General features: G+C 37.6%; 3 protein-coding genes and 1 pseudogene across 4 annotated transcripts; 1 reads left to right on the top strand and 3 right to left on the bottom strand.

The window, feature by feature from the left end:
- Positions 1–729: 729 nt before the first annotated feature.
- LOC143450577 (techylectin-5B-like) lies at positions 730–2,486 on the bottom strand. Its single transcript, XM_076951180.1, has 4 exons — positions 2,371–2,486; positions 2,192–2,288; positions 1,920–2,051; positions 730–1,758 (listed from the first exon to the last, which is right to left on the bottom strand). The coding sequence occupies exons 2-4, from the start codon at positions 2,266–2,268 to the stop codon at positions 1,569–1,571; spliced, it is 399 nt and encodes a 132-aa protein (XP_076807295.1). The 5' UTR covers positions 2,269–2,288; positions 2,371–2,486; the 3' UTR covers positions 730–1,568.
- Positions 2,487–3,325: 839 nt separating this feature from the next.
- Positions 3,326–4,232, bottom strand: LOC143450266 (uncharacterized). Its single transcript, XM_076950740.1, has 2 exons — positions 3,914–4,232; positions 3,326–3,601 (listed from the first exon to the last, which is right to left on the bottom strand). Exons 1-2 carry the CDS (start codon positions 4,197–4,199, stop codon positions 3,492–3,494), a joined length of 396 nt encoding a protein of 131 aa, XP_076806855.1. The 5' UTR covers positions 4,200–4,232; the 3' UTR covers positions 3,326–3,491.
- Positions 4,233–8,118: 3,886 nt separating this feature from the next.
- Positions 8,119–15,048, top strand: LOC143449023 (solute carrier family 23 member 1-like). Its single transcript, XM_076949046.1, has 12 exons — positions 8,119–8,398; positions 11,151–11,317; positions 11,934–12,120; positions 12,291–12,472; positions 12,570–12,687; positions 12,861–12,997; positions 13,074–13,241; positions 13,491–13,611; positions 13,685–13,857; positions 14,136–14,317; positions 14,486–14,603; positions 14,678–15,048. Exons 1-12 carry the CDS (start codon positions 8,192–8,194, stop codon positions 14,742–14,744), a joined length of 1,827 nt encoding a protein of 608 aa, XP_076805161.1. The 5' UTR covers positions 8,119–8,191; the 3' UTR covers positions 14,745–15,048.
- Positions 15,044–20,475, bottom strand: LOC143449021 (broad substrate specificity ATP-binding cassette transporter ABCG2-like; annotated as a pseudogene). Its single transcript, XR_013114496.1, has 15 exons — positions 20,065–20,475; positions 19,773–19,832; positions 19,484–19,601; positions 18,931–19,086; positions 18,531–18,688; positions 18,089–18,240; positions 17,849–17,974; positions 17,457–17,602; positions 17,228–17,329; positions 16,774–16,925; positions 16,466–16,555; positions 16,242–16,366; positions 15,805–16,049; positions 15,485–15,606; positions 15,044–15,268 (listed from the first exon to the last, which is right to left on the bottom strand). The product of XR_013114496.1 is annotated as a broad substrate specificity ATP-binding cassette transporter ABCG2-like (transcript).
- Positions 20,476–20,523: the final 48 nt, after the last annotated feature.

The following is a 20,523-nucleotide window of genomic DNA, read 5'->3' as shown; positions in this document are numbered from 1 at the left end:
GTACTGCTATTTTTCTTCTGCTAGATTGTCTGACCTGATCTGTCTAAGTCGCTAGTATCAAATATGAGATACCGCAGTGATTCATAAGTTTTGCATCTAGTTTTTCCTAACTAAGGATTTGCGCTTGTATTTGATCAAGTAACATGCCTTATTCGGGCGTTCTTATCTTTTCAACCCTTAATCCATCCTTTACTTATGTTTCTTTTGAGTATTTTCTACACATGTGTTGAATGTATTTTGCTTGCTTGCTTTATGCTGTGTGACTTGTCGTCAATCAACATCACAGTTTACTTTTTTGTGACGTCAGCGTTGATTGAGGAACTTGGCATAAAACAAGTAGCTTATGCGCAAATGACCAAACCAAGCTTCTTGGTTCTTAGGTGGCTAACTGTGTCGATCCAGGTCTAGTGATGTGGCTTCGGGTATTGTGTTCATTCCGGTATTATGACCGAAATAGAATGGTCCCTGTATTAAGCGACCTCTACTTCCATATTTGGGTTCATATAACTTACTAGTATGTATGCTGTTTATAACAATCCAGCGTTTATATCGTCTGCACAGCTTTGTATTTATCGGTTTATAAACAAATGTCTTGTAAAAACTAGGGCTGGAACAAATTGGTCGGCAAATATTAGCCGCTAGCGACTAAGAGCTCTTGGCGACTAAAGATTTTGTTAGCCCTTAGCCGAAAGTGTACATGTAAGAAAGAATTTGGAGCAAACATTTTGGTAGTTCATGAATTCAAGGAAAATTGTTACTCGTTAATCATTTAAATGCTTGAATAACAACTTTGTGTTGTAGCATTACGTAAGTTGCTAATATAACCCTTTTATTCACATTTATCACTAACATACCGACTTTGCCTGTGACTAACAATGTGACATGACAATTAGCGACTATGGTGACTAACGGCTAAATATTGCATGACTGCAACACCACAAAGGAATTCATGAATTTATTACTCTGTTAATCATTTTAATGTTTGAATAACAACTTTGTTGGCTAGCATAACACAAGTTGCTAATAAAATCCTTTTAATCACATTTATCAATAATACAGTAGTTTGCCTGCGATTGACAATGTGACATGACAATTAGCGACTATGGTGGCTAACGGCTAAAGATAATCGGCTAAATTCCCATCCCTAGTAAAAACACGGCCAATATTTACACGTGGAACGTATAATTGAATGACGGTGTGGTGTCAAATTTGTACCGGGCATTGTGAGGTAAAAATGTCGAATGACTCAGAGTTTGTCTTACTGCAAACTTCTTAAGTTTGTTTTGTTATTTGTAAGTTAAATTTGTATCTTTGAGTTGAATACGACGGCAATCTCCAAGGTTTTGAAGAAAAACTTACACTGAGTCATGCGATATTTTTTCACGTCACAAGGCCCGGAACAAATGTTACATAACAACCGCATGATGACGTGCAGTATAACAGATTGACAGAATGTATATATTATGACGTAATAGAGGTGGCAACTTATAGTTACAGTTTGCTGCGTTGCCAGTCTAAATACAGTTCAATGTTTACTTGGTTGGTTAAAATCAACTCGTGGATTTCATTCAGTCGCAACGAAGTTTCATTTTAGTTTCTTTAAGAGGTTCATTGTTTCCCTTCCAATGAAACCAAATAATTCCATAATAAGTTCCACCTGATTGACGCATCCAGACTCCATTGAGTAATGCAAAGGCGCAGCTACGGAACCACCATCCTTGAGTTCCTCCAAAGCGAGTTACGCAGTTTGCATTACGACTAATATATTAAAACATGAAAGATTAAAATTCCGTTGTTGCATATATTTATATTCTATCTTATACGTTACTGGCAGGATGTAACGGAAAATCCTACTGAGGTTGTAGCACTTAATGTTTATTGAGTTCGACACAATTGTTCCTCATCATAAGATGACGTACATGGAATCGTTGTTGCTATCTTCTTTCGAGAATGGTTGACCATTGCTATAGTCCAAACTGTCTCCTGCATTTCCGCTGTATCCGGAAACACGAAGCCGATATAAATTTTCAGCAGATTCGATCGAAAACGAGCTGCAAAAACAACAACTTGCTTTAAAAGATTCGAATCCAGACAGCTAAGTGGTAATTTACTCAACAAAGTTTTATGTTGGTTAATAAATGTAAGATTTTTAACATCTTCGTTATTTATGTCACAACAATCGTGTTATGACCTATAATCAGCGTGACGTTGGTTTCCATCGAAATCCCACAGCTCTATCTTGAGTCTGCATCCTCCTCCACGCGTCATCTTGTGGATGTTGTTGAGTCCTGTAAGTAATGAAGCACGAATAATAATAGAACAAAAAACATCAAAATTAAATGCGTTTAAGTTGAACTAACGTCCTCTTACCAAGCCAAAATTCCCCATCAATCTGGCCAAAACCGTTCGCGTAGTCGTCCCATCGTCGCCCGAAATTAACATTTCCGTCAATTCTTCTTTGAAAAATATGTTAGTAATTTGATTTTACATTTTAGCACAAGTGTAATACGTTTAATTTATATGTTTAAATCATCTTTAGTTCATTACGTCATAATACAAGAAGTACAGCAATATTTACACTTCGCTTTCAATACGCAAGATATATTTTGTTAAGTTGCATCTCTTATTCCAGTGACATGTTCATATTTTTGCTAGAAATTTCAAGTTAAGAAAATTTAAACTCATATTTTAGGTAGCTGTTTGCTGCAGGTGATTTGGATGAAATAAATCAGGTTTACTTGACGCTGGTTGAATTTCGCCCATTTTCACTGCAAGCGACTTATGCAGTTCAATGCAATTGTATCGCATGCTTCATAAACGAAGCCAATTAGACACAACAATAATGTTGGCTTGCAACACAGTAATTATTAGCGTACAGTAATGTTTATGCATCGTGGCATGTGACCCAATGTGGGCTTATGATCGTCTCTGCACAATCGCACACGACTAACACTTCCACAGCAATCATTGTTCCATTGTTGCGGATAGTTGCATTAAATTTACAAATACTGTACACGTTTATATTAAACAGTTTTCAATCCAATTGTTTGGGTTTGTCGGTAAGCGTTTTCGAATCAACCGCAAGTTCATTCAACATTTTGGAATTCAAGTTCAATCGCACCTTCATTCAACATTTTGGAAATTAAGTTTCAGAAAAGTGGAAAAATGCAAATTTAAAAAAGCGCGAATGCGTGTGGAAACAAATTCATTGTCGCTTGTGTTTTCTCACATTCTTGCTACAATGCAAATGAATAGCAAACAACGCATTGCCACCTTGAAGTCCACACAACTTGATAACTATAGCATCAATACTACACAGTAAGTGTATATACTTCTATACCTTATACCTTATACTTTTATACCTTTCAATACTATTGTAAGTTCAATATAATTTGTTAGCTATTCCACTTATAACTGTGGAAAGTCTTTCACTCACCGTCCATCCATCCTCGCAGTAAACTTCAACACCACTCGTCAAATTTTGGGGACCGTTAATTGCTTGATGACGTAGAACATGACGTAATAGTAGATGCTGTTGTCGTAGTAACAGTGGTAGTAGCCATGGTCGTGGTACTGGGGGGTGTAAGGAGCTCCTCTATTTCTGGAAACGATTTTTTGTTGTAAACAAGATTTAAACTTTTCCAGCAAGGTTCCAGGCAAACCTTGCTCGTATTAAGCAATAAACATGCAATTAAACAAGACAACATGCAAGCATAGTCCATAGCATATGAGTTCTTTATAAGTGGTAAAGTTACTGTAGTTTACATCGTTTGGTTGGTTGCCAGATGCTTTTAAAATAACAAAGTCACAATAATAATCGATTAACACATGACTTTTATTGCGGAGTTCTTTATGCTCGCAGGAAAAATGACGATGATTAAAATAATTAATCTATGACTTGAAATCAACTTACTTGCCAGTCTGGTGACTATGTCGGTCCCTTGCGACCCCAGAGCGCACGATTCTCCTTGAATCCCCTTCTGTCCAACTCCTCCGGGTTCTCCTTTGGATCCTGGATCACCCTGACCTCCCGGAATTCCGGATTTTCCGGATCTGCCGACATCACCTTTGTCTCCTTTCTGCATGGTGGAGTTGACCACGTCATTGTTACAGTCAGTGGTAAGGACTTGACGACGTTCTTCCGAGTAGGTCATCATGACGTAACAAGCAAATGATAACAGAAAAATCACTCCTCTCATGGTTGACTATGAAGATCTTCCGTTGAAGTTGATGATATGAAATCCCACCAAATCGCTGCTCGTTATATAACCAACTTCGCTTCTCTTCTACGTTGACGTCATATTGGCTTGAAAACTTTGTACAGTACCAAAATTTAAAAATATTTTCCAAGAAATTCTTTTCTTGACGAAAAACATGTTTTGCACAAACACAACCAAAGCTCAAGCGTTTAAAAAGAAGCATAGGTATTAAGAAAGCTTGTACGTCAAGAAGCGTGAGAAAGTGACGATAAACATCTAATTTTTGTGCCGGAGAAGATTTTCATAAGATCATTGACGTCACAAGATGCTTGTTTTTGACAGAAATATTTTCACCGCAAGCGATGACGATAAAAGATTGAATTTTTTACTTAAGGACATAAACCGCATTTGCGTCAGTAACAGAACAAATGACGCTGAATATGAGGTATGCAGTAGTTCAACCCAAATTAACCTTTCCGAGAACATTTTCTAAAGTGACAATTAGCATGATTCATTATTATCGGCATTTCATTAATATTGCCTCAATGTTTGAAAAGTGTTTTATTTTGATCAACAAAGGTTTTACTTTCATATAGGAAACATGGATATATGCAGCATCTTACGTCGAACTCAATTTGTTAATGCATTACTCTGACATGGATATCTTCATGATTTTTTGTAGTCCAACTGTGGTAATGTGCATGCATGACCTGATATGTATTGATCGTCGTCGACCCATATTTATCTCTTTATTGGTCCGCACAAGTTAAGCCAAATGTCTGCAAGATAGAGCCAATTCCCTGAAGTCAACTCAAAAGTCATTGTTTTTGGCGCAGTAGCTCAATGCATTTTAATTAGGGATGTGCCGCGAGGAAGATTATTCGGGTTCGTGCGAACCCAAATATCATGAAGGTCGACACGAATAAATCCTGAATTTATTCGTATTAGAACCAAACAATAAAATTTTATCCAAAAGTTGTCAAGTCTTGCTTGTAAAATGACGTAATCGATAAACAAATCGCTTTCTTTCGAAACATAGTGTTTAAAAAACGATTGAAAAAGCAAAATCGTTTGGAAAACGACCTTTATTGTAAGTATTGCTGATTCTAGTTTAGCTCTGTCGGGAAACTAGACCAACATTTTTAACTAAATTCAGTAAATTTATAAGTAATATTGTATTTGGGTTCGCCATTGTTGTTATTCGTGTTCGTCCGAATCTTCCATAAAGGCGATATTCGGCGAATCTATTCGGGTTTGGGTTCATATCGGCCCATCCCTAATTGTAATTATCATCACATTTCTTTTCTGTTGTCATTGTGTTATTTTATTCTACTCTGGGTCCTGGGTTATAAAAACGCTCACAAATTTAGTGCAAAATCTCAGTCAACAATGAAAGTGTTTTAAGCATGGAGGTACGTGAGTCGTCTCACCAAAGATAAGCTTTTAGCTCATGTTGTTATATTCTGTAAAGTCGTTATAAAGAGCTTAATATCAAAGCCTTTGATGGAACTGACAGCCAGGTAAGCAAGTTTAACAGCTAGAAACAGTTATAGATCGCTTCTCGGTTTTAACCTGCCATGTAATAGCAACTTTATCGAAAACGCACCTTCCGATCTGGAGATCACATAAAGTTTGCACAACAACCAGCTACGCATAAGAGAATTTAATTGCTTGAGGCAACGCATTTTTTCTTTGCTGATAATTCTCAGATTACCTGATGGTATCATCATTGTAATATCACTTGATTCCCTGGTATTGTTTTATTTTCAATGATTTTTTCTCGGAGTTTCATGTTATCATTAAACCATTTAGCCATTTAGCTTTATCTATACTTAATACTTACCATACTTGGTAATTCGTCAGAGCAATGTTCAACTAAATATATTTGAAAATCACGTTGCCTCCCATTTAGCTGGCTTCTGAAAGTGGCGCCTCTTTTCTTTCAGTAATTACCCAGAACTGTTCATCCCACTTTTTTTGAACGAGTTTTTAATCTTTCATTTGGAGACTCAGCATTTTGCACCATTATTTGGCAATTTGTTGCATCGTATCCATTGTGTTACTTTGCACAACAATTATCAATTTCTCATCTTAAACTTTGTCATTTGCAACCACATCTGAACGAAGCCTTTATATACAGTCAACCATTTGATTTTCACATATTTATTCGAACATTTTACTGACGCAAAACAAAAGTATATGTTCGAAACAGGTCAGTTTAATAAAATCGTGTTTTTATTGCAGTTGTTGTGGTAGTAACAAGCTTGTGGTAAGGTATTAAAAATTTGCGATTATAGGTGTTATTGTACTAAACTATTTTAGGATATGTTTCAGCTTTTATTTAATTGTTTTGATCATCCGACAGTTTCCAAATTTTATACAGGCGACATTAGTTTCGAAGCCAAAAATGTCGTTACCAATAATATCATATCCTACAAGGCCATGTTAATCAAAACTGTCTCGGCCGTTACCTAAGTTCAGTTCATGTAGATTTGTGGAGACTTACTTACTGCTATCCCAGCATTGATCACGACTACTTGCTTGAAGGTGTTATTATAATTATCACACGACTTGGAGGACGGCATGCTCAGTGATTCATCGAAATCATAAAATGTCCGCTACTTTGAACGGAACTGCTTTATTATTGTTTGTACGGTAAATACATTTAATATAATTTATTCTTATTTAAGTTTTTTCGCAGTTTTTTATTGGCAAGCTACGCTTGTTACAGAAATTACAACCCCAACAAATCGCTTATGTATATTTTCTAAAGTGTCTTTAAATGCTGATCGAAGGACAAAATGTTTGCTTTATAATAAAGATACCTTTTGAAAGTGAAATCGGTATTGTAAATTGTTCCATTTGAAATTGCAAGCTTTTAAACGCATTTGTCAAAGGTTTATTTAAATGCGTCAACCCACAACAACTTTACGGGTTTGATGTCATTGTATCGGTGTTGTTTATGTACGTGTGTAACGAGCTTTGTTACTCACGTAGGTCTACTGTGTTGTTTCTCATTATTGTGTTTTTCATTACAGCTTCTTATCAACTAGCATCTTTTAACGTTTTGCTTTTATCTATTTTTATCACTTTGTTTGCTATCTTTGGTAAATATAAACGCTGTTGGTGTCTTCGGCTTGGTTGGTCGGTGTCTGACAGTAAGCATCTTATAAAAGTGGCTTTAAAACGATTTGCGTTAATACGATTTAAGTTTGCGACATCAGAGTGACATCGCTACAGTACATACATTACATTAACCCTATTTTCACTAAGTGCGGCCTTCCCTGCACACAGTCACAGCAAAACGTGGCGTTCAGTGGCATTGTTTGCTGTAGAAACTTTAAATTTGATGATTTTTCCCAAAAAATGTTCAGCTAACTGCCCATACTTGTTTTATAAAGTTTGATTTTGTAATTTTTGAGATATTGTCGTTTTTTTCATAACTTTGCTCCCTGCTGCACTCGTGAGCGCAAAGAAGCGTATCGTTTTCGTTCAATCATTGACGCACAATGAACTCAATGACAGTTAGAGAACAGCCACAATTTTGTGTCATCATGGACGAGAGAATTCTCATTACACATGTCTGGACATAAGTATAAATAAGATTTTTTGGCTTGCACTTTACCGTAGAATATATTTCCAAAAGCTGCGTCTAGTAATTTTAAAGACGTGAAGTCAAACTATTGAAAAGCTTCCTTCTATTACTTACCTGGAATCTTTTATGCCTAAATGCCAAAACCGGTGGTTTATAAAGCTTTAGTACAATTCATATTAAGTTTTATGACAAATTTATCAAAAATGAAGTAACAAATCTTAAGCAAGCACAGTAACGAGAAATGTCAATATTTGGCAGCTAATAAAATAAGTCTACGGTGCTGGCAGTGCAAGCATTTACCATCGAGTTAAAGTCTTGTCGACAGGTATATAAGTAGGTCGTTAAACTCGCCAGGTTAAAAACACAAAAAACAATTCGCAAAAGTAGGTTCTGGGAGATGGAAACGAAAGATAGCTCCAATCCTGATCTTACTCAGCATCTTGTAGGTTTGCAAGAAAGATCCCTTTCGTCGAAGCACGAAAAATTCGAGAATGATCATAATGAAAAGCAGTTCGAAGAAAAGGATACCGTCGCTATGTCCGATCTCATGTACGGTTTGAACGACATCCCGCCATGGTATCTTTGCATTGCATTTGGTTTTCAGGTAAGATACTTTGCTAAAGTAAACTTTGTAGCAATTTGCAGGGAATCAAAAAATTCAATTGTCCTAGCAATATGTGTAATAATGCAGCAGTGAAACCATACGCAAGCATAGTACGTTTTTTAGGCTATGTATGATCAATTGATCATATGTAGTTTACGTCAAATATAAGGCGTTACTGGTGAATACAGAACTTTTTTGTCTGCCTTTATCGATTATTCTACCTATAGTAACCATAGCACATATGTTTGTGACGTTATTTTAACACCATTAGCATAATTTACGTCAGCTGGTAATTGTAGTGTTACAGGTTTTACTATTGTGTTGCAAAATTTAATCCGTAAACTTTGGGAAACTGAAGCTGAACTGTACATTGTTGTCGTCATCATTACCACGTGTGAGAAAAATGTTTATTTACTTATCCGGATTACATATCGGGGCACAAGTCCAGTGATGAAATTTCGAAGTCTGAAACAACTTTCTTGACACTCTGCTTTCCGTTTTAGTTCGCCTTACATATCACATCATCACATCATATCATCATCATATCACTGCCTGCCTGAGTTCTCGGCATGTTTTCACGGTCGCAGTGCGGACGAAGCTTGTTGAGTGTTGTGCGTTGTTCGCGGTGCTTCCTTATTTCTTCAGACTAGGATGGAAGAGATTGCACATTAACGTCAGATTCAGAGAACCAGTCTTATTACGCTAAATGTCTTTCCTGGCAGTGTCGATTTGGTGGGCGCGTGTGTCACGCCAAATTCTCCTTGTCTAATCCTTTCCGCTTACACGGCTTGTCAGATGTAGCCAACATTTGTTCTTTAAACTTGTACCAAAATCAACTCGCTTACGCTCGAATCAAAAAGTAACAGTCTTGCCCATCATCATAGTTAAGCATCGGCATTTTCTTGAAAACATAAAAAAGTAAAATAAAAATCTCTTGTCCATAAAACCACAGCGCAATCAACTACTATTAAGGAGCGAGATTAGACATTGCGGGCATCATAACATAGGGAGGAGTTGTAGGTAAAGGCGTAAGCCATTTACGTGTGTAGAGAAATTATTACCAACAATAAAAAGAGTGACAAGTGGCACAACGGTAAAATATTAATAAAACACGTGGCCACACATTATACACAAGAAAGGACGCAACAATATGAGTGGAATACATCTATAAAAGTATACCGTAGTGCAGCGCTAAACGAACACGCATATCGGTATGATAACCTCACAAAGACTTGTAAAACGTAAACGTTTTTGACATGTGTAGCCTATGTGTACTGTAACATGAAACAGGTGAGCAGTAATCAGTGGCAGAATAGACTATAAGGCTAGGTCTGCCGTACACGAAAACCAGCAGCCCCAGCATAACGTCTGAGCCTGACATGTTGTGACGATAATTTTGCGTACTGACTTAAGTTTTCGGACTGTTGGCGACACGTGAGTGATCCGTCCTTTCGTCCGTCCGTCCGCCAAAGTTACCCTGGACTAATTAGTGGCTGGACATGGCAGAAAGGCAGAAGCTCACGGAAGATATTAACTGCCAGCTTACAATTTGCTTCTCGTTGTTAAGGTAAAAGCTGCCAATACCATTATTTTTGTTAGGCTCATATTATTACGTTTACTGGGATTAAGCCGGTATTGGACCCTGCAAAAACATTGGCAGCCTGGTTCCTGTTTGCGGAGTCAGAAGCAGATCATTAGCATTGAGGCTGGTGTAGCCGATCCCGCACAAATTCACAAAAACCAGTTAATTTCAATTTATAGAAGCGTGGTATTGCTGTCTTTGTTGTATAGACATTGCCTTGGGGTTAGCACGAGGTCGTATCTTTCGTGTTTCCCTAATTTCCCATATTGTTGGAAAATGTGCAAGCTGTACATAGCAGGGCTTCGGAGCAGGCGTAAATTTTAAATTGCTCCAGCTCCAGCTCCGGAGCTCTCTTTTATCATAAATTAGCTCCAGCTCCGGACCTCATTGATACCACTGCTCCAGCTCCGGTTCCATTACGTCACAAACTGAGGTTTAAGGATGAAGGCTCAATTTGGAATATATAGCTCAATGGGTCAGTCAGTAGTCAGTACCATCGGTTGCTACTATGAACATGTGACTGCTCTGCTGTCAAATCCCCAGTAATTTTTAATTTTATGAAGGGTTGCTCTTAAATTATGTGAATTCAGCCAATAGTAGTAGGCTAGTAGCATAGCATCTTATGAAATACATCGGAGCCGGAGCTATGTTTCAAACAACTGGCTCCGGCTCCAGCTCCAGCTCCTTTGAAAATGCACGACTCCGGGGCTCCGGCTCCAAAGCCCTGGTACATAGGCCAGGCGTAATGGAAAGAATGAAAGTGTTGTGGGCTATTTCTGGTCCCAAAGGTGTTCTTAAAATCTACTCTCATTAACGTTGAAAAATATAGGCGTTTTTATACCTGTTGGGCAGTGATAAGAATCAAACCTTTACAATAAAAAGTGATACGGTATGAAAAATATCTTTGCTTGACCGACTTTAACCAATTTTTACTGCACAAGAAGCTTGGGTGACGTGTAGTAATATTTTGTCAGTGGTATTTGTATTCATTTCAGTTTATAGCCAAGATAATATGAATGTTTCAAACTTGCAAAAAGTAAAATGATAACCGGTAACAAACTTCACGCATATAGTATTTTATACGTCTTTTGAAAAGTCAATTTAACCAGCAAGACTCGATTTTTCTGACATTTTTCTTAAACAAGTATTGATGACTTATACTTATCTCAGCATTACCTTCTCACTCTTGGTTCTCTCGTTGGAGTTCCGCTCCTGTTGGCCAAACTCATGTGCATTGCTGATGACGAACTTGGCGACGTTGCAAGATCAAATCTCATCAGCACAATCTTTGTGACCAGCGGCATCTGCACGATTCTGCAGACTTTGATTGGTAACAGGTACGTACAAGCACAATGAGATCATGAATTCGTTTTTTCAGATTTTCGATCTGTTAAGACATCATTATAAAATAGCCTACACACCTTTATGACTACCGTCACCAAATGCTTGTATCGGCTCTTTACTTTTTTTCACATAAAGTTCAACAAATAACTATTCAGTAGGCTAAGCAAGCTTGTAACCAAGTCAATTTTTCTGACGCCAGCTGAAATCAAGTAAACTTAAATTGTGTCTCGAATAAAGTCAAGTCAATGCGCATTTAACTGAAAAGATTGCCTGACGTCACACTATGTGTTGTTTAAACTAGTTATCTTAACGCCGTCATGGTTGTCTACAAGTTAGTGTAAATAGCCCTTGTTACTGAACATTCTATTTTGTCTCGTCACAACTGTGATTAAGCTACTTGGGTCAGGTAAATGTTATTTTGGACTTTGAATCCAAAGCCAAGTCAATGGACTAAATAACAGAGTTTACTAGAGTCAAGTCAAGTCATGTGAAGTAGAGTGAAGTCAAGTCATAGGAAAACTCCACGCCACTTCACTCGACTCAAGTCAAGTCAATGACTCAAATCTGCTTACATGGGCCCACTACTCTTTAACACTTTCTTGTTTCCAGGTTGCCTATCATGCAAGGTAGTTCCTTTGCTTTCATCCCACCAATCCTGGCCATTCTTGCACTTCCTCACAACCAGTGCCCCAGCCCACTTCCATCAAACTTCACCAATTCGTCGACCACTTTCTACCTGGACACGGATGGCGAGGTGGTGGATGGAGAAGAGTTATGGCAACGGAGAATGAGAGAAGTATAAAATAAGGAAGTGAAGCAACTTATACAATGTAAAAGATAGATTTTAACAATCACTATAGTAAGCTATATATTCTCGGGAATGCCTTCTCCTCGACTGTGACCTCATGTCTTAACCTTCGTAGACAATATTAATACGCTCTAATTTCTTAAGTTTCTGACATGTAGGTCCAAGGAGCTGTCATTATGGCGTCACTGTTCGAGGTCTTGTTAGGTTTTACCGGTGCGGTAGGTTACTTGATGAGGTTCATAGGCCCTCTCACTATCATGCCAACCATCGCCTTGATAGGACTTGACCTTTTCGGCACTGCAGCTAGAAGTGCGCAAGGACAGTGGGGGATTGCTATTTTGTAAGAAGGTTTTTATAATGCAAATGAAACGATTGCGTCAACCTATTAAGCATGTGCAGTGGACCTAATCATATACCGAGATATAACCATTTTTCAGCACCGCCGTTATCTTGATTCTCTGCTCACAATACTTCAGTAAAGTCACTATACCTGTACCGGTAATTGATGGAAGGAAATGTGCGCTGAGGTGGATTCCCGTGTTCAAACTCTTCCCGGTATAACAAATATATTTAATCTGAGTGTGCGCTTAAACATAAATAAGATTTCTTGGGTAGAAATGCCTTCAAATATGAAATTCATGTATTAATTTATCGTTACAGTTTACAGTAAAGTATGGAAGTAACTCAGCAATACAGTTGGTGTTTATAGTAATCCAGTTATGGTGCAGGTTTTAATTGCTTTGTGTTCGTCCTGGTTTCTGTGTTTCATACTAACAACAACCGATTCCATTCCTGATGACCCGGCTCATCCGTTTTACCGTGCACGTACCGACATAAGAGTTGACGTAATCAAAAACAGCGCTTGGTGAGTCTATGACGATTAACTGATACAAAATGACCATAAAATTGCAAGTTTCTGAGACAACGTTCTGTGCTGTTAGGTTCAGGATACCGTACCCAGGACAGTGGGGTTTGCCTGTGGTAACAATTGGAGGATTTATTGGGATGATATCTGCCGTGGTATCTAGCATCATCGAGTCGATTGGAGACTACATCGCCTGCGCAAAGCTGTCTGGTGCGCCGCCGATGCCAAAGCACGCTCTGAACAGGTTTGATTCATCTTCCTGTTCACTTAAATTCTCATACAAACCACAGCTTATATTTGCGGGTAAACATTCTGTAGCCTATTTTGTCAAAAAGCATACTCTGAAACGATTACTGGTCGACTGTGCAGATTTCACCACAATCCGACCAGCTGTAAATCTGAACAACCTACTTTACAATTTGACGTATTACCACAGACAAATCATGTGCACGGAACGCTTCTTCCATATAGTTTTAAGCAACTATACTTTCAGGGGGATTATGATGGAAGGCATTGGCTGCATCTTCTGTGGTGTTATTGGAAGCGGGCCTGGTGTGACCTCATTCAGCCAAAACGTGGCGGCGATTGGAATAACTCGAGTTGCAAGCAGAAGAGTAAAATTAAGCTGACGTCTTACTAATGGATTTTTCCTGGGTTCAATGCATTTGTTATTCTTATGAATTTCAGGTGATGTTGGCAGCCGGAGGGTTATTTTTCTTCCTGGGACTCATTTCTAAATTTGGGAGCATCTTTGTCACTATTCCTGACCCGGTAATTGGCGGAATATTTTTGGTCATGTTTGGTACCATAGCAGCCGTTGGATTAACTAATCTTCGATTTGTCGATTTGAATTCATCCAGGTAATTCTGCCATTTATTTATACAATTTCTTAAAGTTTTCTAAAATGAGAAGATTTCAGCACTTACCTCAATACTATACATCGCATATACAAGAAAAATTGTTTTGGTGCATTTTATTTGATGTTTGCTAATATGTGCACGTCTCTGTACGTATGCTTTGTATACCATACATGGTACCGAATTTTGTAAATTGGTGGAAGACTACAAGAGGACATATAAATTACAATATTTTGCTTAGAGTTATCAATTTCCTGCCAAATTGTACTTATCTTACTCAGAAATATCTTCATCATCGGCTTCACCTTGTTCATGGGATTGACTGTGGCCAATTGGATGAAGCAAAATCCTGGAGCAATCCATACAGGAGTGAAAGAACTGGATCAGATTTTTTCTATTTTGTTGAGTTCTGCCATGCTTGTTGGTGGAGTACTTGGCTTATTCCTTGATAATACTTTGCCAGGTAACGTAATGTGATAATGTTGTTTGGCTTTAATCTGAGAGGAATTTATGAACGGTTAATTACATTCTGAGATTCCTGCAAAACGGATCTTTATAAAAACTTTAAGATTTTTTCGGAAACATTTCTTCTCATGGTGGGTTATAATTCATCCATATCTTTTTACTGTAGGCACAGATGAAGAGCGTGGCATAAAATCCTGGAACAACTGTCAAACTTCTGAACCTGGCGTTTATTCCCAGGAAGTGAAAAAATCGTATGATCTTCCTTTTCCCATGCCCAAATTCCGGTGACGTAATCTCCCAATTAAAAGAGTAATAAAAAAATGTAGCACACAGTCCTTATCAAATTTTTTTTTCCCAGGTTTTTAAAATACTTCCCTGTATTGCCGCCTCACGAAGGGCGAAGAGAGAAAGAGACCGATGTATGAAGATATTTGTAACCAAAAGCGTTGCTGACGGCAAATTTGTTTTCTCTCTCAGTTTGTCAACTTTTTTGAGAATAAAGAATTGAGACGCATGTAAATGTTCAAAGTTGACTTTGACTTTCGTATGAATTGTATACATGTAAATGTTTGTTATTTGCGTTGAAACACTAAGTTGACTTTATTACTATTTTTGCATTTTTTTCTGCATTTACATCGGATAAAATATTACTCGATGTGTAATACGCCCATGCTGACTAACGTGAAAGGGTTGTCTGTAATATATATTACAATACGCTGAGTGACCAAGCTTGAGTTGGTTTTTATTACAAAGCTCATGCATAATGACTACACAGAATGCAAGGGAACCAGATAATCTTGTCTACTTGAACTTGTTCACTCTCCGCATCTGTATATACGCAAGCAGCAGGAATCCGACTGCGATTGAACCGAGAAGAACTAAGTTCTCCCACGTTTCCCAAACCCCGTATGGAATGCCTTGCATATCCATGTACGTTTCTCCAGTAGTGCTGGGGAAAAATAGCGGTTATGCTATCATTTCGTTAAGTTATCAACCAAAATGTTCTTTTAACTGCAAGTTAAAACCTTTTGTAGTATTGATTTTCTCAATTGTTACGCAAGAGGTAATTTAAAAGATATAATTTATAGAACAATATTTTGCTAAACCATTTTTGGGTATTGATAAACCATATTTCCATTTCCAGTGAAAACTATTGTGTGCATACCACTTTGGAATTAAAGTGTGGTCAATTGTGCTAAGACACGGAGTTGGCGAACTGATGTTGAAGCCAGGATAAAACGAGTTATCGATGAATACCAGTCCCTTCATCTCATTTACGGTTAAGGCCTGAAAAGTACAGATTTTTAACTAACTTTTAACTTGATTATAGACATTTATAGTTAAGCAATCAGTTTCATGCAAAAAGCACAAATATTGATGAGCGATGAAACAAATGTTTTATTTATGCATAACTTAAATAAGTTTATATTGAGGACAAGCCGAAGAAGTTATATCGACGTTAATTAAAGTTTACAAAAATTTTACGTTTATTCCGTATCGGAAAATGCTGACGTATTTGATCCACGCCAACCAGTCCAATAGCGACTCAGTGTTGGCCAAGAAGCCACCAAATAGCATCATCAAAATATAAGGCAACGAGACCAGTATATTCGCCATCGCAAACAACCGCACGGAGGCGCTAACAAGGAAAGCCATTGAAGAAGCGCTTATCGCTGTAGCGAAAAGCGTGAGAACGAAGAAGAAAAACTTGGCCACGGTTCGTTGGAATCCTGCCAGAGAAAAATACCACAACAAATATTACGCTAAGTTTTTAGTACAAGTAAGTCTTTGAGAATGTTTTCCCAGAGCAAGAATGTAAATCACTTTAAAATACGGTTCCATAAAATTGTATTAAAGGGTAGCAGTAGGCCAAATAACTTGTTGAAATAGATTTGTCGATGGCAAGGTCACGCACGACTTACCAATCATGAAATATATGATTGCGGAGAATATCAGATTCGGGAAAAGTCGGTTTGGAATCAAGTCGGCAAAAACTTGGGCAATAAAGTAAACGGAAACCCTGTAATACCCGCTTGCAGATTCGTGGCTGTGAAAGCAAATGCAGCCCTTGATAAAGATTAATGAATCACCGAAAAAAAAACGCAAAATAATGAAAAAATACAGTTTTATTTTGATGAACGCTCACATAAAGTGTTTTCTATTTCTGATAAACAAATCCAACGCCGACAGGTTAGCCATCACTTGCCAAGTAATCACGAAAAAGAAGCAGCCAGCTCTATGTTGCATTAAATTTTAATTGGTTATAAATGCTCTTTCTTACTAAACAGAACAACTCTACTCAAGGTAAAGTGTGAAGTATACTTAAAGGAAGCAGTATAAATGTGTAACTGGTGATGTGTTTGATATCTAAGCTTATCTTTATTGCTGTTTCTATCCTTAAACTTTGTTTTACCATAAGCTACGACTATGTGTAAAATAAGTTACCGAATTTACCTATTTTGTATCCCACTCTCAAAGGAGGTGTCGCTTTGATAGTAGATAAGGCCAATCAAGACTCCAAACACAACTTGAAGGGCAACTTGAGCGATTGACAGCATAGGATTCCTCACCATATTAATCACAGTCCTTCGGGTTACAATGGCCGCCTGCAATAACATACTGTACTTTTAGATAGATGTATTGTTGCGAGAAGGGCTAGAATTCAGCCATAGTAAAGATAAATAAAAGGAGCTTGGCTGTAAATCTATATACGTTGCACTTTATTTGATAATTCTTAACGGTATCTATTGCAAAAGAAGGTGAGAAAATGAAACAAAGTGTAGATGTGAAAACTATTTAGGGACACAAAAATTTTTTATCTGTATGTTAAGCAAAAGAATCATTTTTATGCCGGAAATTTTTGTTTTTGATTCTCAATAATAAATATATGATTAGTGTAAAACATTACCTGCTTAAAAAAACCGTTGGCATAGTTGGTCCCGGGAAACACGTTCTTTCGAGCGACCAGGTGGTCAGAACCAGTGTTGGAGAAGAAGATTTGTTTAATTTCCTTTAGTGAATAGTGATTAGTGTAATACAAACGTCAAAATCATGTCTAATTCTTAGCCGCCACCACTTCTCTTTGAAAGGTTTACAGCAGAGTAGCAGAAGTTAACATGTCGTGCAAACATTCTTACATCCAGCCTCTGGCTTTCCACCATCGCAAGAGACGACTTAGCGAATGAATCGACCAGATACCGGCTGTTGTCTTTCTCTTCGTCTGCAGTCATCGCTTCTGTGATCGCTTTCGCGTCTACGAGCTTCGCTTCTTTCACCTTTGGATCTGAATTTCGAGTTAGAAATTTGATAAAATATTCATTGAAATGTTCACGATGTTCTTTACATTTTCCAGTCGGCATATATCTGGATCCAGGATACAGCTATAATATGTACTGTAGCTCGTATTAGTGTATATATACAGTATATTCTGTATATACTGTATATATTATATATACTGTACATGTATATACTGTATAACGTATATTATCTGAAAGAATTTTGGGCTCTATGCTCAAAATGTTGTTCTTACCTGACGCTTCGGCCGAATCTTCTTGGCTAGCATTCAAATTTCCGATTAACTTTGCTGTGTTGACGTCACCACCCACAATGTCTAAAAAATAGTCGGCAGGATTGTGGAACTGTGGACAACTGTAACCTGGAAGTAGAAAATAGCATGACTCAAAATACGCATATACACTTTTCTGTGTGAAGCTTACAAATATATTTGTGGTTGGTATAATTTAGACAAATTTAACCTGCAGTATATAACCTATATTTCGAAAATATTCCACTGATGCGTCGGTTGGTCCGCTATAGACGATATCTCCTTTGTTAAGTATGACAAGACGCTGAAGTAATGTGAAAATTGAATACCGAGGTTGGTGGATCGACATTATCACATTCCGACCACCTTCAGCCAACCTGGAGTTAACAAAAGATTATATATATTTAACTATTTGCAATAATAATAATAATCACATTCGCAATAATCATATTAATAATGAATACGTGTTTATTACAAATATTATATAAAACGGGTTCTATTCGCTGTAGCTGAAAGCGGTAGTTATTGACCCAAGATATATTACTAACCGCTGCATAATTTATTTCGAACCAAACAATACTTTTTACCATAGAGTGTGTTTGGACATAACAAAATCCACAAAAGGTAATACTCTGTTAGAAATTGCTTCACATAAATCTTTTCTCACTTATAGAGAAGAAGGACGGTTAAATTTGCTGTGTTTGCATCCAGACCCGTGGTCGGTTCATCGAGGAAGAGGATGGGTGGATCAAGGATCATCTCCATTCCAATGTTTACTCTCTTCCTCTCTCCGCCCGATACTCCGCGGACAAACTCGTTCCCAACCTAAAGGTGTCTCAGACGATTTACTCTTAATACTAAGCAAAGTCGCGCTCAAAAAGGGCCGGTAATTTTGCAAACACAGCACAGACATAAGCGCATGATTAATGAAAAAATTGTTTTTTTATTTACTGCGCTTGTATTTTTGAATGGTTTAGTTAGATAGTAGTTAAATTGAAACAGCATATAGAGGCCAAATATCCGTGATCAACGGAACAAGATGTCAGTTATGTTACGCTTCCTCGCACCAGAGTATCAGCGCAAGCTTGAAGTCCAAGTTAATTGATCACGTGATCTACTTTATCTTTTTTTGCTTGCTGGTCGAATCTTTTACTCGAAAGTCGGAGATTGGCGGAAAAGGCGAGATTCTCTCGAACAGTTAAAGTTCCCATCACCACGTCATCCTGGACACATGTTAGACGTCACATATCAAAAAGCCTGACACAATACCGTGAACAGTTCGTAATGATAAGGGCAGTTAATGTAAATATAATGTCACAATGCATAAGAGTAGAACTTGGCGTATCGCTTACACAAACGGCAACCTTCGCTTATTTGAGAGTCTAATAGTTTAAGCAATGTATTTTGACTAATTCAATTCAGCGTATTATTTGACGTGACGAGACGACCATTCTGCAGCCTGCGAAAGCGTATAAGGTATTGCGCTGCTTAATGATCAACTTAAGAGTAAACAAAGCGGTGATTATGCAACTTGTTATTTAACTATTTAACTATGTTACTTGCAATAAATGTCTCGCTAGGTTTGTTGCCTGACTAATATGAAATTGTTATATAACTCGCCTGTACAACGTAACCACTCATGAGTCTGAAATCTTCAGGCGGTTTCTCGTTGTCCAATAAGACGAGACCTTCCTTCAGTCCACGCGGATATTTGCGTTGAGCGAGGACATCCAGTAACCTTGTCACAGGCAACATACATTCTGGGTTAGTAGCTTAGAGACACAAAAGAACTTCAAAACGATTTAGCTGCATTGAAAGCATTTCCTTGAATGTACACACACGTTAATTCTTACGAGGTGTAAAAGATACGATTAAATTATGCATTGTACATTGATTTGCAATCACTTACGATGTTTTACCGCTTCCAGTTGGTCCCATAATCGCGTTCAGGCCAGGTGGAAAGTATCCACTGAAAATACAAAATCAATTTCATAACTTAGTTTCAGCAAACACAGTTAAGAAAGCTGTTGCTCCACTTGTGCGTCATATGTTTCCTGTTTTAAGGACATTTTTAAGATTATAAATGCGTGATAAGAAAACAACAAACTTTATCTTTCCCCAAACAGTTTGATTCGAAATGGGGATTGGACATCGTACAAAAAGTTGTTATCAATGGATGAAGATTAGTTGGTATCACGTACCTTACACCATTTAAGATGTCTTTCATCCCCGTCTTCCCACAAATCGGTACGTCATTTAACTTTTGCTTTACCTCATAACGTACGTCATGAAAACTGAGGGTAATCCCATTTGCTGAGGTTCTGTCGTCTTCAATATTCAAAGTTGTGTAAGTCGACATATGTTAAGTCAAATGCTCATACTTTGTAAGATAAACAGACGTCAAAAAACCCTAAATTTCAGTGCAAAATTTAGTTGCCGATTTAAATTGAGCATTCTTTAAGGTTGCTGCATGAAGTCAAATTGTAGCCTGTCTTCCATCTTCAAACTTTAACACTGTTATTAAAGCTATTGTCTTGTGTCTGTCACTTCCAACCTGGCTATAGGTAGTGTAGCCTCATGAAATAGTGATGCTTTGTTTAACTAGTCTGTGCCAGCTTGATTAAAAAGAACTACAGAGGTAGACACTAGACAGGTTACAC

The sequence above is a fragment of the Clavelina lepadiformis genome, chromosome 3, assembly GCF_947623445.1.
Source record: "Clavelina lepadiformis chromosome 3, kaClaLepa1.1, whole genome shotgun sequence".
Taxonomy (NCBI): domain Eukaryota; kingdom Metazoa; phylum Chordata; class Ascidiacea; order Aplousobranchia; family Clavelinidae; genus Clavelina; species Clavelina lepadiformis.
This window is presented reverse-complemented; position numbering and strand designations above follow the sequence as displayed.